Below are 16489 nucleotides of genomic sequence, written 5' to 3' on the forward strand. Positions count from 1 at the left end.
TGAGGGAGTATTTAGCATGGCCATTGGCAACAATTAATTTCAGTTCAGATACTCCGGGTTTCATTAAATATTTTACTTACTCGACACCGGTGCCAACACTACATTAACGAAATGTACTGGCTAACTTGGGACTATCAAGCTAATCGGAGATGTAGAAACGTTATGCTCAGGTTCTAATTTAATTTATCAATAAAGTGTCAGTATTTTCAAAAACCAGGAAGATTCTTTTTCATATAATTTACTGACACAGTACAAACGGATAAATCTTTTTGCTTTCGTTATCTTTTGTGTAACGGTCACACAAATCACCTACACTATAACAGATCATCTGAGGTCATGATTTGCGTCAGTTTCTTCTGACCTCACGAAGCTTTCACTTCAGATTTGCTTGTCCAAAATGGCGGAAGCTGCCAAAATTCAGTTACCTTCAGGTTATGACGAGGACTTTGTGAACGTTGTTGAGGAAGATTTTCAGTGTTCAATATGTCATTTGCCGCTTAAGGAACCTGTTCAAACGAGATGTGGCCACAGATTTTGTAAAGAATGCCTCGAGGAACATTTGAGAAGGTACGTTGTTGGTAATATCGCAAGGATGAAATTCCTTACAGTTCATCATGTTAGGCCTTGTTTTCGCAAGTGGCACAAGCGTACCAAGCGGACTGAATCACATGAGTCGTAACAAAACCTGGGAAACACAAGCGAAAACCCAAAAATCGGAATGTTTTTATTCCTGTCCTTTTGCTTGCATCAGTATGCATGCGCTTACTCGACCGGCTTTCGTTACGAGTCATTAATCCAGGCTTACTTTTCTTAATTATTACGGCAATTGATTAAACTTTCTGAAGCCTTGTCCACCGATTTTCATCAACAGTTAGTTGCTGGCTTCTGGGATAAAAGACATTGATTTGGATTGAATGATTTGATGCGGACATAAATATTTCAGATTAGTAATGGTCAATTTTGTGGTTACGCATCATGCAAGTGTTTTATTGAAGCTCGCTGGATCAAGGACATCAGGAGAAGCACTTAATAAATATTTAGATTGCACCTTTGTACAACGCATTACCTACATTTAATTTAGCTTCTTTTTTAGGTTTATGGAACTGTTTTAGCCTGAAATATTTTCTTAACAAATAGAAAGCGACACACTTTGCTGACTATCAACATTTTCCTAAGCGGTTATACTGAGCTTATCGTATTGTAAAAACTCTGGGAGGGTTCATTAATTATGTAGATGGGGGGCTTTGATGTTGTTTAAATTTTCCCTTGAATTTATATTTGGACTCCCCCCTCTGATTATGTAACTTACCTCTTTTAAATTATTGCTGATAAAAGCTGTATATTTTGCATCTCATCCTTAGACATTCCATGACATACATAATGATAAGTAATTGTAATAGGACTGAGTGGAGTACATTTCAGTCTGTAATCATACGAATAATAACAAAATCGGATGACCGTGCAGCGAGAGTCCGATTTTTTAATCACCAGAATGATTACAGACCGTCTTGCACGACACGAAGTCTTATTATCAATTAATCATGAAAAATACAATTTCCGAGTGAAGAAGAATAGCCAAGTCTAAAGTTATGAGAGAAAGGGAAAATTTGCATTAAATTGTTAAATGTCGTTATGATGGTTGTGATTGGTTGATTTAAACTACAACTTTGAATGTGATTGAACTGTCCAATAACAAACCGTCCGATAACAAACTTTCCGACAACAAACTGTCTGATGACAACTTGACCAGTGAATTAGTGGGAAATGGGAACTTTTTTTTAAACCAATCACAATCGAGGAAATTATAATTTTTATGATTATCAAGATTATACAAGAGCCTTTGTGACAGGAAAGGATCGGAAGAGGGAAAATTTTTCACTTGAGCCAGCTTAAATCTATGGTCACTATTATATCGGAGAACCAACTTGTAAGCGGGATTTGTTTGTTTGTTTGTTTGTTTGTTTGTTTGTTTACTTTATTTTTTAGCCATTTATAAATACATTTTCAACATATTATTGTATAAAAGGCGCCATCGTTTACAAGCTACAGGGGAATCTCGATTTCTCGAACCCTCAGTTTTTCGAACCTCCCGATAACTCGAACCAAAAGTCGTTTCCCCTCCTCAGTCAAACGCTGTAATTTTAGCCCCGATTTCTCGAAGTCTCCGATTTTCGAACCAATTTTCGTTTCCCTTGGAGCTTCGAAAAATCAGGATTCCACTTTGTAATGAAAGATCTAGATCAATGTTGGCCTTGCATACGGCTGGTGGGCTTGAAATTTGAATTGACCAATCAGGATTCAGCAGGCGGGAAAAAGTTTACTGGAGACATTAATATCGGGAAACTTTTTTACCTCAGACGGCATTGAATATTCACTAACTAAAAGAGATTTATAATTCCAAAAACCATACCAGATTGTAAAAAGTGAAGAGTATGAAACATTTTGTGTCTCCAAGCTTTAAGTGAGTCATTCACGATCGGCAACTCGCTCTTCGATCGCTGTCGCCAAGCAGGATAGGACTATAGTTGTGTCATTTCGAATAAAATATGTTATTCCTCGTCAAATTAAACCCAGAACCCTAGGATTAAGCCTTAGAAGAGGGAGAAGTAACTTTAGCATTTTTGTTAGCTGCGAAGAAAAAGACGGTCCATCGGTGGGACAGCTCGGATTTGACTGCCGCTCGTACTGCGGGCGCATCCACAGCATGCAAGGGAATGAAAGTGACTGTTAGTTAGACGAGCACCGACAAAGAAAAAGGTGCTGAACTAAGAGATAATGGAGTGCAACAGGTTTTCTCACTTTTTTGTAACTAGGAATGTAATCGCACAATAAATTCTAGCTGTTTCCTGATATTTTGTTCTCTGTAGCAAACACATCCCAACAAGAATCTTCAGCATGAGTAATCCATTGCTATTTTGAAACAATCAACATTTCTACCGAGTTTAAGAGACAGAATGGATGACCAATGTGATGAAGTCTTAGAAACATAAAGGTGCATGTTCGGAAAGCCTTTAACTCAATTTCATTTTATTTTTATTGACACTTTTTAACAGGCAGGGAGTTCAAGACCAACCATTAACTTGTCCTGCAGACAGGGAGGGTCTGGACCGAGACCGGGTAAATATTTGTTGACATAAGTTCATACAAGAGAGGATAAAGGATAGAAGAGTTTTTTGGATTGGTGTGGTATGTATTGAGATACAGCCCATGTCACCTGCACAAGAGAACTTAGAATCACAGAGAGCATAGGTTATTAGAAGTAAAACCGTGGAATTAAAACGGACTTCTCGTTCAGGTTTGGGAATTGTAGACTGACACATCCTAACTAAGATATAGTTCTCTTCTATTCTTAATTTTTGCCCATCTAGAACGATTCTGAAATACCAAACTCATTACCACCGTAGTTGTGTACCTTTGCTACAATCCGGGATAAGTTCCTGTGTATCGTCATTATTGAAGTATATGGAGCAAATTTCCTCTTCGAACTACCTTGATGTTACGCTGCAATTATTTTCTCTTTTTTTTTTTTTCTGTTCTAGGATGTCTTCCCTGATAAAGCAACAGAAAGGAAGATTCTTTCTTTCGCCATCAAATGCCCAAATGAAGGTTGCGACTGGAATGGTGAACTGAGGAACAAAGAGGTATTCCCCATGTTTACAAAACACATGGAATAAAACCATAACTGAAGTGCGTATTCTAATTTGTTTTTGCAACAGGAACACTTGGTATCTTGTGTTTTCAAACTTGTCTTTTGTACCAACGAAAACTGTCACGTGACGATGCAAAAGAAGGATCTGGAGGAACACGTGACTATGATATGTCAGTGGAGAATCCTTGAATGTGATCACTGCAACGAGCCACACCCAGAGTATAAGATGCAGGTAACTTTAAATCAGCATCCTTGACAGAAAGAAAAAAGGTGCATTCTGCTATCTTCGAACTTGCAAATAAAAACATTTATTGGATAAGGTTTTTCTTGATAAGTTAATAAAGATAGTGAATTTTAACCTCGGTAATGAAATGTGAAGGTGAATTAATCAACAAGACGCGAGCGTGGGACAAAGAAAAATTTTGAGTCCCCGACAGGAATCGAACCCATGACCTCCCGAACAGCGGGCGGGCGCTCTATCCACTGAGCTACGAGAACTCATGGAGAGCAAGGTCATTTAACTGAGTTCATATATGATAGGTGTCCTGCATACTGCTAGGATCAACGCTATCGAATTCATCGTGAGTAGTGATAAGTTAATAAAGATGGTGAATTTTAAGCTCGGTAATGAAATGTGAAGGTGAATTAATCAACATGACGCCTATCGTATATGAACTCAGTTAAATGACCTTGCTCTCCATGAGTTCTCGTAGCTCAGTGGATAGAACGCCCGCCCGCTGTTCGGGAGGTCATGGGTTCGATTCCTGTCGGGGACTCAGAATTTTTCTTTGTCCCACGCTCGCGTCATGTTGATTAATTCACCTTCACAAGGTTTTTCTTTATGTCCAGAATAATTAAGGGTCGACAACGGGATGGTAACAGTTACTACTATGGCGGGAGGCTGAGGCTGATAACAATTACCCATGCGAGGCCTTGATTATTCTAGATATCACGACAAACCAATTCCATGCAGCATTGGTTTTATTATACATTGTTGCAAAAAATATGAACGTTACTTGCAGTCAGTTGTGAATGAAACCAATTTAGTCTGAACTCTGAGTGGAGACTTTATTCGTTGATAAAACATTTGTCTTTCCCTCACTTTTTGATCATTTTTGTCTTTAGATTTGCATTTAATACTTCTTCGGCTACATTTGTGGATTCTTTTATACTTTCTGCATCCACATTATCCCTATAGCTAAGCAACCGCTCTTTAGACTTGATGAAATATCCGATCGATTCCCTTTCTTTTGATTGATCTGAGAGACCATGCGCATCGCCATGCTCCGTGGAATTGCTTTAAATAATCAGATCCAACGCATTACACTCTGTAATTCATTAAACTTTGAACAAAACAATGGCAGCTTTCTCTCCGCAGGGTGTATTTAAAAGCTTTAAAATAGCAAGCTCTAGCTCATTGGTCAAATCAGAAAAATAAATAAATAAATAAATAACCCGGTAAAACAATCACTTACACCAACATTCTTCGTCCCCAGACAATGCTGTTTACTCAGTGAGACATTATGGTTTAGAGCTCAACTGCGTCCAAAACTTCCTTGATATTCTGTCTTCCTATTTCTCTACCAGTCACTTCATTTGTCTTATTTTGTTTAGCCTCTCTTTAGTGACACATGCATTTACATCATCGCACCTGTTCTCTGGGCCTTCAAACCGTGAGATGGAAGCAAGTGATTACGAAAATTATACCTAACACTGCATGCAGTCACTGAAGTTTGTGAGAACTATCAAAATTCGAAAAGGGCATAGGATTAGAAAAAAATTGGAAATGACAACAGTAAAACGCTATCTTGACAACATGAAAACTACGATATACCCACGTGTTTAAGGCAATGTACTTGAAATCTTTCTTGCAGGATCACATTGTACAGTGCAGCAAGTTTCCAGTAACTTGTCCCAATATTTGTGGGCGTTCAATTCCCAGGGAAATGGTAATAATTTCAACTTTGTACTCAAAGTTTATTCCCAGTTTTCTTATAGGTAATCGTGCGGTTCTTGAGTTCATGTCTGGCATTGAATATAATAAAGCCAATACATTAAAGAATATTCAAAGTCGGCCTATCGCAATGTGAAATGTTTTCCAGAAGATTTAAATGGCTTTGGTAGCTGTCGCTCTTTTCCTTTCTCTCCCTTCGTCTCTTTCTCCTTCCCTCCTTCCCTTTCCTTCCTTCCTTCCTTCCTTTCTTCCTTCCTTCCTTCCTTAAGCCTCTTCCAAGTGTTCAGCTAGTTGGGGCGCAGGAAAAAAAAAAAGGCGGAACGAAAGAAGGAGAGAGGGGCTTGGTGCGAGGAGCGAACAGCTTCTCGTGCCATGCTTCTCACCTGTTTCTTCGTGAGCCCTACCTAACTGAGCGCCCGCAAGAGGCTTTCCTTTCTTTCTTATTTTCTTCCTTCCTTAGCTTCCTTCCTTCCTTCTTTTGATCCTTCGTTCGATGCCTCCTTCCTTATCCATCCTTCCTTTCTTCCTTCCTTCTATGCAAAGTATTCATTTTTTTTCCAGATTCCAAATCACACCGAAAGCGATTGTCCTCTGACGATAATCTCCTGTCCTTATGTAAAAACTGGCTGCGAAATAAAGGTGTGTAAATTAGGGTATTTCTGGGTAATTCCCTAGGGACCCAGAGCGTCTTTTGTTTACTCCATTTTATCGGATTTAATTGCGGGCTCACTTTACAATCCCGTTCGAGCTCAGCAAGACAAGCCTTTTATAAGGAATTTGTAAGGAACATTCTTTTCCAGTTAAGTTGAAATAAATATAAAGCTTTCTTTGTAAACACGATGAAATTATTAAGGAAGTTCAACTTCTCTTTCAGCTTCAGCGGAAACAAGTGGAATCTCATCTTCAATCCGCCACAAGCCTTCATCTTGAATTAGCGTGTGTAAAGTTCGAAAGAACAGAAGTTAGGTTAACTAGCACAGAAGCTAAGTTAAATGACACAGAAGCTAAGTTATATGAAACCCAAGTTAAGCTATACAACACGGAAGAGACAACAAAGAAACTGTTAGAGAAACTGGATGCACTCCAGAGACAATTTGAAAATAAATTAGGTGAGGGTCAAGGGAATGGAACTGAAGAGAAAGTAGTTATGGTAAAAACGGAAAGAGCTAATTGCCCATCAGAGTTTGTTTGGAAGATTACCGATTTTAGTGAAATCTTAAGACAAGCGAAGGCCGAAGAAAAGGAAATGATAGAAAGTGTTCCATTCTACACAGACCGCCATGGCTACAAGTTAAAAGTAAGGGTATATCCTAATGGCATTAAGTCTGGCAAAAATACTCACCTGTCGGTGTACATCATTATAATGAAAGGTGAATATGACGCTATATTACCGTGGCCTTTCAAAAAGAAAATCATATTCACAATAATTGATCAACAGGAAGACCCAACCGAACGGCAAAATGCCGCCATGAGGTTACTTCCAGGCAATCACCCACACTGCTTTGCAAGGCCTATTAATGAAGATAACAAAACTCGGGGTTTTGCCCAATTTATTTCTCACGAGAAACTTCATTCAAGGCGTTGTCTGCTGGATGGCACTCTGTTTCTTCAGGTTGAAGTTGGACCTTAATTAATCCAATTGACTTTTGGAGATTTCGCCGAGTTAACATATATTTTATAAAAAATTAGGTAAAAGGCCGTTAAAACTATTTTTTACTCTAATCGCTCCCATGATGATCTTATTGGTCGGAAACATCTTCGAAAATTGTTTTCGAAAACGTTGTTTGCAATCTGTTACAATCATGTGTCCGTTTCCTTTTCGTGAATAGCCGGTATTCAATGGGATCTCCGGTGAGGAAAGTGGCCCGACTTCAATGCCTTCCCACATATATGTGACGTCAAGACAGTTTCTCCCACCTGCCAAGTGCTGATTGAATGGGTCAAATCTCAGAAGCGCCTCCAATATGCGAGAGCATTTCTGCTAGACCTGCAAACGCTATAAATTGATTTCAGGTCAATGTAAGAGCTTGTATGTAATTTTAAACTATGTAACACTTACGAAGAATGAATAACAATAAATACGACGAAAAGTTACTTTCTAGTGGCATCCGCTTAAACCTTGTTTCCTACTAAATGATCGTCGTTCGAAATATCACTACTGAACCCACCCACAAACGGCGTTAATCATATTTTTCGTGCTTTTTTCTTCCCTCACAAATAAGAATAGTTTGTCGAAATCTCTTGCGCCTTCTAATCTGGATGCTGATTCGTTCCTGTTCAGTTCTTCCCCACAAATCTTCATTCCTTATAACCTGAGGCCAGTGTATGCCCGTAATGGACCGTAAGCGTTTGTTAACAAAAGACTGCAATTTGTTGGAGGTTGCTTTTGTTACTCTCCATCTGAGTCTCTGACCCATACTAGAGGACGTATTTGACGTTGGTGTTAAATATCCATGGTTTTGTCTTTCTGGATATCGTTTTAGATTTCCACACAGGACTCAGATTTGTGAAAGTAGTTCTCGCTTTCCCGATCCTCAGTTGGATGTCCCGATCAGACCCGCCATCCTTACTGATGTTGCTGTCAAGGTAGACAAAAGTCTTCCACTTCATCGATTTCTTCCCCATCTAGTTCTAGCCTGTCTGCATTTGTGGTGTTAATCCTCATCCCCTTTGTCTTCGATTTGTTGATCCGAAGGCCCGCCTTTAACATCCGTGTTAGCTTGGATTGCATGCTCTGATGATTGTGTGAGAGCAAAGTGACATTGTCAGCAAAGTCTAAATCTTCTAGCTGAGTCATGAGAGTCCACTGAGGCCACAAACTTTACCTAACATATTTATATGTTTGCTGGATCATGCAGAAGGGGCACTCTTCGCAAATATCAAAATGAAGTGCCAAAGGTGGCCAGAAAATCTCTTAATATTGGGCAGGTCTGGAACCGAACGCAGCATGTTGCCATGGTAACAAAACTGTTAAGCTCAAATTGTGGACCACATCTAGTAGAATCCTACTGCAAAGAACTAAACATTTTTGATACAAAATTGGCTGAGATATCATTTTTCGTCATATTTGATTAAAATTTAGTTCAGTTAATGAGGTCCTCACTTGGCTAATTTACAAATTTTAAAAACTTGAATACCGCTGGAATTAAAAGAGATATTTCAAATTAGTTAACAGGATTTTCTTCTCGTACAGACTACTTATTTATGTTTTAAAATGGCTTAGATAGGAAAAAAACGAATTTCATCATAGTAGCACAAACAAAGCAGTGGAAAAGGAAGTATGATATCAATCACAGGAAGCATACAGGCAAATCATTAACAGTAGGGGCAGCTTTAGTGCCGGCAAGTCTTAGTAGACCCTTAGTATAAAGACTTCAATGGTTGTGCCATAACTGCTTTGGCTAAGAACTGTGAGGCCGAGATAGATACCCAGTAATTTGAATTCGCATCTGCGAATATCACCTGCAAACTGAATCAACAGGCGGCAGGATAGTCCAGTAATTCCATCCTCTGCAGCTGCTATTAAAAGATACTTTTCAAAGGCGAAATAACCAGAGCAGAATAGACGCATTCTTATCAATATTCAGTTCATTAGCTAAGAACAAACATTTAAAATAGGTTCGCACTGCCTTCTTGAGTGTGCGTAGCGTCTTTTTTTACTTTTTTTAATTTTACAGGTTGAGGAAATTAAACTGGGCTGATTATTGGAAACGGGCTTCTTTATCGGGATAGGATGCTGTCCCTTTTCCTTCTTCCTCGCGTTTTTTGCACACCTGATCCCTACCCCTTCCCCGTTTGCGTTGCAAGGTAGGCTATATTTGTTAGCCGTTTAGACAATAGGTAGTCTGCTTACCCGAGTCCGTTAGGGCCGCTGTTACGTCACTCTGGACCGTTGTCCCAGTGTTGCGCCGGTTTTTTGTTGTTGTTGTTGTTGTTGTTTTTTTTTTTTGTTTCTTTGTTTTTGACGAGAAACATTCTCAGTTGTGAAAGACTTTTAGAGAAAGGGAGCTTATATACGAAATAAAAGTATCGTGCTACATAAAATTCCTGGGTACCGATTTGAGTAGTTCTAAAAACAGCATGTAGTAAATATTAATGTGCTATAAATTAGGAGACGTTGTGAAGGGAAGGGTGAACCCACAATTCATATTTACCGTAAATCCTCGAATTAGCGCCCCACCTCGAATAAGCGCCCCCTTCGTATAAGCGCCCCTCCTATCGGCCAATATTTAGAATAAGCACCCCTCCTCGAATAAGCACCCCCCTCAGCTCCCCTCCCCCCATTTTTTGGACGAGTAATGAGACAACAAAGAATGTATAGTTTCAGTTTGTCAACACGTTAAGTCTGGAAAAAAGATTACAAGTACTAACGGTGCCGCGATTTAAACTTAAGGTTTAACTATTTATGTCGATAAACAGCTTATGTTGTTGTTAATGCGCAGATGATGTATTGAAAAATGATCATGTCAGGCCACGATTTGGGAACAATTAAATAAGACCCCCTCCCCTCGATTAAGCGCCCCCCCCCCCCCCAAGTCTTCTCCTAAATTTGAAATAAGCGCTCCGGGCACTAATCCGATGATTTACGGTATTACCTGTTTTACCCATGAGAGCGTGAGATAAGAGCGAGGGGATATTCATTGATTAAACAGTTGCAGGAAAAGATGGAGTCTTACAAAGAATGATATGCATTTGACCTGAAAATTATCAGATGATATTGTTATGATAACTAGTTTCTTAGAAATCGATTTTGAAATAAAGACTAGCACTAAAAAGTCAGGACGTTTCGACCTCTCCGAAGTCATTTTCAATTGAGTAAAATTTCCAAATTAGCATAAATATGTTCAAAACAAGTTATAATAGATAAAAATGTGGCGAACGCTAAAATGTGATAAAATATGTGAAAAAGTGTCACGTTTGTCACGGTTTGAGTGAGATGTTGTTAGCTGTCTCTGTAGTCTCTTCCAGGCTAGCCTCTTCCAGGCGTTCACTTAGTTGGGGCGCAGCGCGAAAAACGCGTGTCTGTATTCCAATTTGTGTTGCACTGAAGTTGATAAGATCTTGTAAAGAAAACCAGATGGTAGTCTGCTAGCATCCTGTATTTTTCTCCAAGGGTCATTTAGACGAGTGTTTACTTATAGCGAACGCAAATTACAAAAGTGCGGTATGGCTATAGCCGTGTAGGGAAGAAGGCAGGATTAGGGTGGTATGGCCGAGCAGGGAAGAAGGCGAGACGAGGTAAAATGGCGGAAGTTCAGCAGCACGTTGGGTTACCGTCTGGATATGAATACGACTTTTTATCGACTGTGTTTGATGAATATCACTGCTTAATTTGTCAACTGCCTTTGAGGGAACCAGTTCTTACGAGATGTGGACACAGATATTGCAAAAGATGTCTGAATGAAGCGCTAAAGAGGTAAAGAGCATTTTATCAGACGTTTTGATATGTGGAGAATGTCGTAGCCGCGTACGTGTTCGTTTAAATCAGATAAAACAACTTTGCATTTCATTGTTTTATAATCCTTTTTTTTTTATCAATCGCTCTTAGAACCTTTTGCAAGAGATGTTCGATTTAATTTAATGTACAGCCAGTTTTTGCCAGACAGGACGGAGAAATATTGATATTCTGTCTGCTGGCAATGATCGCATGACCAATCGGAAGAAGATGGATTACTCTTCATGCTCTTTCCAAATAAACGAAAGTCGAGGTTCGGTAAAACATGAAACGAAAGTTATTCTATACAGCTGGAGTTGTTTCTCGTTATAGTTCAACTCCTCGGTCATGCATGTAAATTGCCAACTAGTCTGAAACCCGCCAGTTGTAATTTTTAAGCCTATTATGTTTGATATATTTCTTTCTTTAGTTAAAGAGTCATACCTGTGAGCTAGCCATTATAGGTGTAGCTAAGCGCATTGACCACTATAAACAACAACATTTGAACATAATTTTTTTTAAACATTTGAACACATTTGTTTCTTTAGCATAGTTTCACTTAGCTTAGCGTGAGATATTTTTGCAAATCGGATTATCCATCCGAACTGTTGAACGCTTTGAAACGTTCAAGGTGTTGTTGTTTTTTTGGTAAGGCAATCTGAAAAGCAGATCTATATTTGAATATCTCAGATATTTCATTACAGGCAGCCAGTTCCTGAATGTCCTGTCGACAGAGAACCTTTGGATCGAGAAAAGGTGATCACTTTAACCATTTAACATATGACAAAAAAAGGAATATATTTACCACATACAGACGCTAAGATACCAGCATGACGTCTCGATAAGCCCATTCTTATCACATTCTAGACGGTTTTAATAAATAAAACAGCGCGCGGTCTGTTTAGATATGTAGTCACGCAATTTCTTCTTAGGGTACGCAAAATCTCATAAGATACTGACCGAAAGTTCACGAGTTTAAAAGCAATGTTTCTTCGCCTTCTACTCAGAGCTGTCTTTTTTAGGAAGGACATTTTCGGACTATCTGTCCACTTTAGCGAGGTGTCTGTCTTAACGAGATCGAGTAGGTATTAGCCGGAACCAGCGTGTGTCCGCCTTTACGCTCGTAACTGTCAAAATAAAGGGGCCCATATTGACAAAATATCGATCAGCTTTTAATTAATGTCCTCATTAATATTCCAGTAGAAGAAAAAATCGACTGGCCGCAGCTAGCCAAAAATTTTATTTAGAACTAGAAGACGAGTAAATTGCTAAAATCGAAATATTCAAATATTTTATATATGTAAATAGCTTGGTTTTAATCAACTGTTACTTTCTGCACAGGACATATTTCCCGACAAAGCCACCGAGAGAAACATCCTGTCTTGTCACGTGAGATGCCCAAGCGTTGGATGCGAGTGGACTGGGGAGACTAGAGACGTAGAGGTTAAGAACGTTTGAGTACCAATCGTTTGCTGTTAATTTCTAAATTGTCTATTTCTGACAAAAAAAGGATCTCTCAAGATGAAGGCGATCAAAGTACCTTTTAGAGGATTGTGCTAAGTTTTCTAGTTTTATGCAAATGACGTGGAAAATGTCATGGCTGGAAGTCAATTATAGATGTAACCTATTCCCAATGGTTCATTAAGCTTGTGAAGCAAGCTGAAATTTCCTGTTCTGACTGTACTTCTCAGTCAACGCATTGCCTACAACAGTGAAACTGGCCAGCAATGTTGCTAATTTTAGCAGTAAACTTACAGGCCTATCGTTATTTTATTCAAATTTCTACTGTGTACATAGTTGATTTTTAAGTGTTAATAGTATACATATAAATATATCATTAGGCATATTTTATAGTATGGCTATTTAACTGGCTGTATTGTTTTTGTGACAATATAATTTGACCTCGCTCCCAATGAGTGGCTTTATAGCTCAGTTGGTAGAGCATCGCACCGGTATCGCGGAGGTCACGGGTTCGAATCCCGTTCAAGCCCTGAATTTTTTTCAGGCTTCCTCTTTCCGATTGCTTAAATTGGCAAATTTACTGCGATGATCATTCTTCACTTTAATATAATTTAGGTTGTTATTTTTTTTTTTTTTTTTCTGTTGCACGCAATTTCGTATTTGATCGAGTTTACCTAGCTCTTAAGTAGAATGTGTTAAAATAAAGTGTTGATTGATTGATTGATTGATTGATTGATTATTTGATTGATTGATTGATTGATTGAACAATGTTTGAATTCCAAAACAGACTTGCACTTTTCTTGATCCTAATCCAACAGACCCATCTGCAGAGCTGTGGCTGCAAAATAATTCTTTGTTGCAATCCTCATTGTCACATTACCATGGAAAGAAGACTAGTGGATGATCACGCGAGAAACACCTGTCAGTGGAGGACAGTGCATTGTGTGTATTGTCACGAGGAGCATGCCAAATGCGACAAAGAGGTAAGTGGCTCATGTCAGTTGTAAAAATAAGTAAAAAAGATCGCGCAAATGTTTGCCGGAGAAGTTGATGGTAACTGAAAAATGCTCCAGACATTATCGCTATGTCAGTCTAGGAAGGCATCTGTTATTGCAATAATTTATCTAGCCTCACGATGGAGCACAAGCGTGAGCGGGCCACGTGCGCGGAATTGAGACGAAATAGTGACTCCACCCCACCGGATCGCTTCGCGTGACTTCACGTGACTTCCCGTGACTCAAAGGTTAGCCTGCTCGCAGGCTAAAATTTATCATTCTAATGATTTGACACAACAGGAGATAAAGGCACTTACCTTGATATTTTCTTGTTTGACACAATGATGTGTGGATCATGCGTAAAACGCTTAGCTTTCTGCTGTCTCAAATCTTTTATACCAGCATGTAAGGATAGCTGCGAAAAAGTGCATAAACATTTGTTACGCGAAAGCCTGACACGGAAAGCTTCACAGTTCATTTAGCTTAGCTCCAGGCTCATACGAAATGCAAATTTTGGCACCTGCTTACCCTGTACTCCATGCATGTTTTGTCTCTGTTTGAAGCAATTAAAATTGCGCTGTATTGTTAACCGGCTCTACAGTAACACTGGTTAACAAATGCAAATTACCTTTGTCAACAGAAACACGCGTCGGAGTGTCGAAGACGACCCACTGAATGCTCAAATGGGTGTGGTGAGGTCATTGCTAGAGAGGAGGTAACGACTAAGCTAAGTAGCAAAATTAGTTCCCAATGCATTCAAAAGACTCGCTACTCACGTTTGCCTCAGATGTCAAGGAAATAAAGTACAGTGGGTGTCCAATGTTTGATTCCAACTTTCTGTTCCTCAAGGAATCTGCAGAATTTTCAACTTTTCCTTTTATTCACAGAGCAAGCAGTCTGTTGCCTGCTACTTAGCAACGGGGGTAGAAGAAAAAGCCTAGAATTTAATTGCATGACTCGTCTAAACCAAGTTCCACTCCCGTACCAACAACATGAAACTGTCAAACTGAAACTGAGTTTATAATCGGAAGTACAAACGACTAAAGATTATAATTATTTGAAGTGATTGTCTTTTTTAGATGACGGCTCATCAGGACGTGGTTTGTACTCACACGGTTGTGAACTGCCAGTATGATTATCTGGGTTGCGACATTAAGGTAACGTAATGATAACTACAGCTAACAATTCTGACAAAAATAAGCTGATCATTCTCAGTAAGTGTACAGGATCCTAGAGATCCAATCGCTCGTGAAGTTTCATTTGGGAATTATTTAAAACTATGATCTAAATGATGGATAGCAAGACGATCCCCAGAAAATGTTTCGTTTTCCATCGTCCTCTCTTTCGGGGAGGGCAGCTTCAACACAGACTATAACACGGGGTATAAAATCAGCATTTCGAACTGACGTTCTAAAGAGCTCTTACGGTCACTAGATTTATTCTGGATTTAAATTCTCCTTTCAGATTAAACGCTCTGAAGTAAACGATCATCTGGAACAAAACCTACGACGGCATTTTGAGCTCTCTGTAGAAAAACTTGGTGAGATGCAAGACGAGACTAAAATCCTGAGGCGGGAATTGGAACAAATGAAGTTTGATTACCGCACAGTGAACTTCAGAGTCGCTGGTCTTGAGAAGGACGTAACTGAAATGAAAATGAAACATAAGCAAATGGAAACGTTTGCACCCTATGTATGGAAAGTGTCCGACTTCTGGGAACGAGTCAGCAAAGCCAAAAGGGACAAGGACGTTCGAGTCGAAAGCGATGCGTTTTACGTGGGACCTCAAGGGTATAAAATGAAATTAGCTATGTACCCTAATGGCACAAAAGAGGCTAGAAACGCTCATATATCGCTTTATATTGCACTGATGAGGGGGAAATACGACGCTATTTTGCCCTGGCCTTTTCTATACAGAGTGACATTGACTATTATTGACCAAAACCCAGACCTGATGCAGAGGAATAATTTTGTCAAGTCCTTTATCCCAGAGTCCTCGTGGAAGAGCATGCAACGACCAAATAGCGAGGAAAATGAGAGACGCGGGTTTGGAAGGTTCTTCTCTCATGCAAAACTCATAACAGGCTCATATGTTGTAGATGATACTTTATTCATTAAGCTTGAAGTAGGTCCAGTGGACAAACCAGTTTGATAGAGACTATCAAATGTGGTGTTCAGACCTGTATTGTACATTGTAACCTACAGCAATTACCTTTGAAGCTTCCTAAACTGATCATTGAAGGCTGTCACGGGGGCAGTGGCAAATTCAGAGGAGAAAATGCGGGTGCTTCCCCCCCTTCTCCCCCCCTCCCCTCACCCCTCATGTCAAAACACTACAGGGGCTGAAGACCGAAGTGTTTCGCCCCACCCTCCCTTGTCTATTGCAGGCACATAATAAAGAGTATACAAGCACCTCGGCCTCCTCTCTTTTCCAAGCAATTGCAAGAAAAAACCTGTCTTGAATTCTGAAACACTTTCGAGAATCTCTAGATTTGCCACTACAGGTAGTGGTTAATGAGAGGTAGAAAAGTGGTACTTTGGATCACTTGCGTTGTCTAAAAAACAAGGGTATGTTTTAGATCTGGATCAAAGTGTCCTTGCTGTCCAGTCCGTCTTGAAAATAGCGCAAGTACATATACGTGTACACTCTAGTACCCAATTTATTATTATTATTATTATTATTATTATTATTATTATTATTATTGTTATTATTATTATTATTATTATTATTACTTTCTTTTTTATTTTATTTTATTTTTTTCGCCGGGAACTTTTTATAATCGATTATATCTGTGTATTAAGCAAATGCCATGCGGCTAAGTGCAATTAAATTTCACTTTTCTCTACTGATATGCTCGTTTCCTCGGCGTGTCATTCGTAAGTATAAATCTTGACCCTTTGCTACACAAGCCCAGTTATTGTTACCTCCATTTAGACTCTCGAACTTAGGCCAAACAATTTTAACTTAAAATTGAATACGGCAAATCGCAGACTTTT

At 39.2% G+C, this 16489-nt stretch overlaps 2 protein-coding genes across 2 annotated transcripts; both read left to right on the top strand.

Annotated features, from left to right (window-relative positions):
- The first annotated feature begins 361 nt into the window (after positions 1-361).
- LOC110050612 (TNF receptor-associated factor 6-like) lies at positions 362-7697 on the top strand. The gene is made up of 7 exons (XM_020756532.2): positions 362-567; positions 3054-3117; positions 3540-3641; positions 3717-3881; positions 5524-5598; positions 6165-6242; positions 6478-7697. Exons 1-7 carry the CDS (start codon positions 398-400, stop codon positions 7231-7233), a joined length of 1410 nt encoding a protein of 469 aa, XP_020612191.2. The 5' UTR covers positions 362-397; the 3' UTR covers positions 7234-7697.
- A 3123-nt stretch (positions 7698-10820) lies between these two features.
- On the top strand, positions 10821-16340 carry LOC149110119 (TNF receptor-associated factor 4-like). The gene is made up of 7 exons (XM_089290969.1): positions 10821-11019; positions 11742-11793; positions 12379-12480; positions 13317-13481; positions 14134-14208; positions 14573-14650; positions 14958-16340. Exons 1-7 carry the CDS (start codon positions 10847-10849, stop codon positions 15642-15644), a joined length of 1332 nt encoding a protein of 443 aa, XP_089147095.1. The 5' UTR covers positions 10821-10846; the 3' UTR covers positions 15645-16340.
- Positions 16341-16489: the final 149 nt, after the last annotated feature.

This window comes from Orbicella faveolata, unplaced genomic scaffold (assembly GCF_042242905.1).
Source record: "Orbicella faveolata isolate gen_17 unplaced genomic scaffold, um_ofav_v1 contig_24, whole genome shotgun sequence".
Taxonomy (NCBI): domain Eukaryota; kingdom Metazoa; phylum Cnidaria; class Anthozoa; order Scleractinia; family Merulinidae; genus Orbicella; species Orbicella faveolata.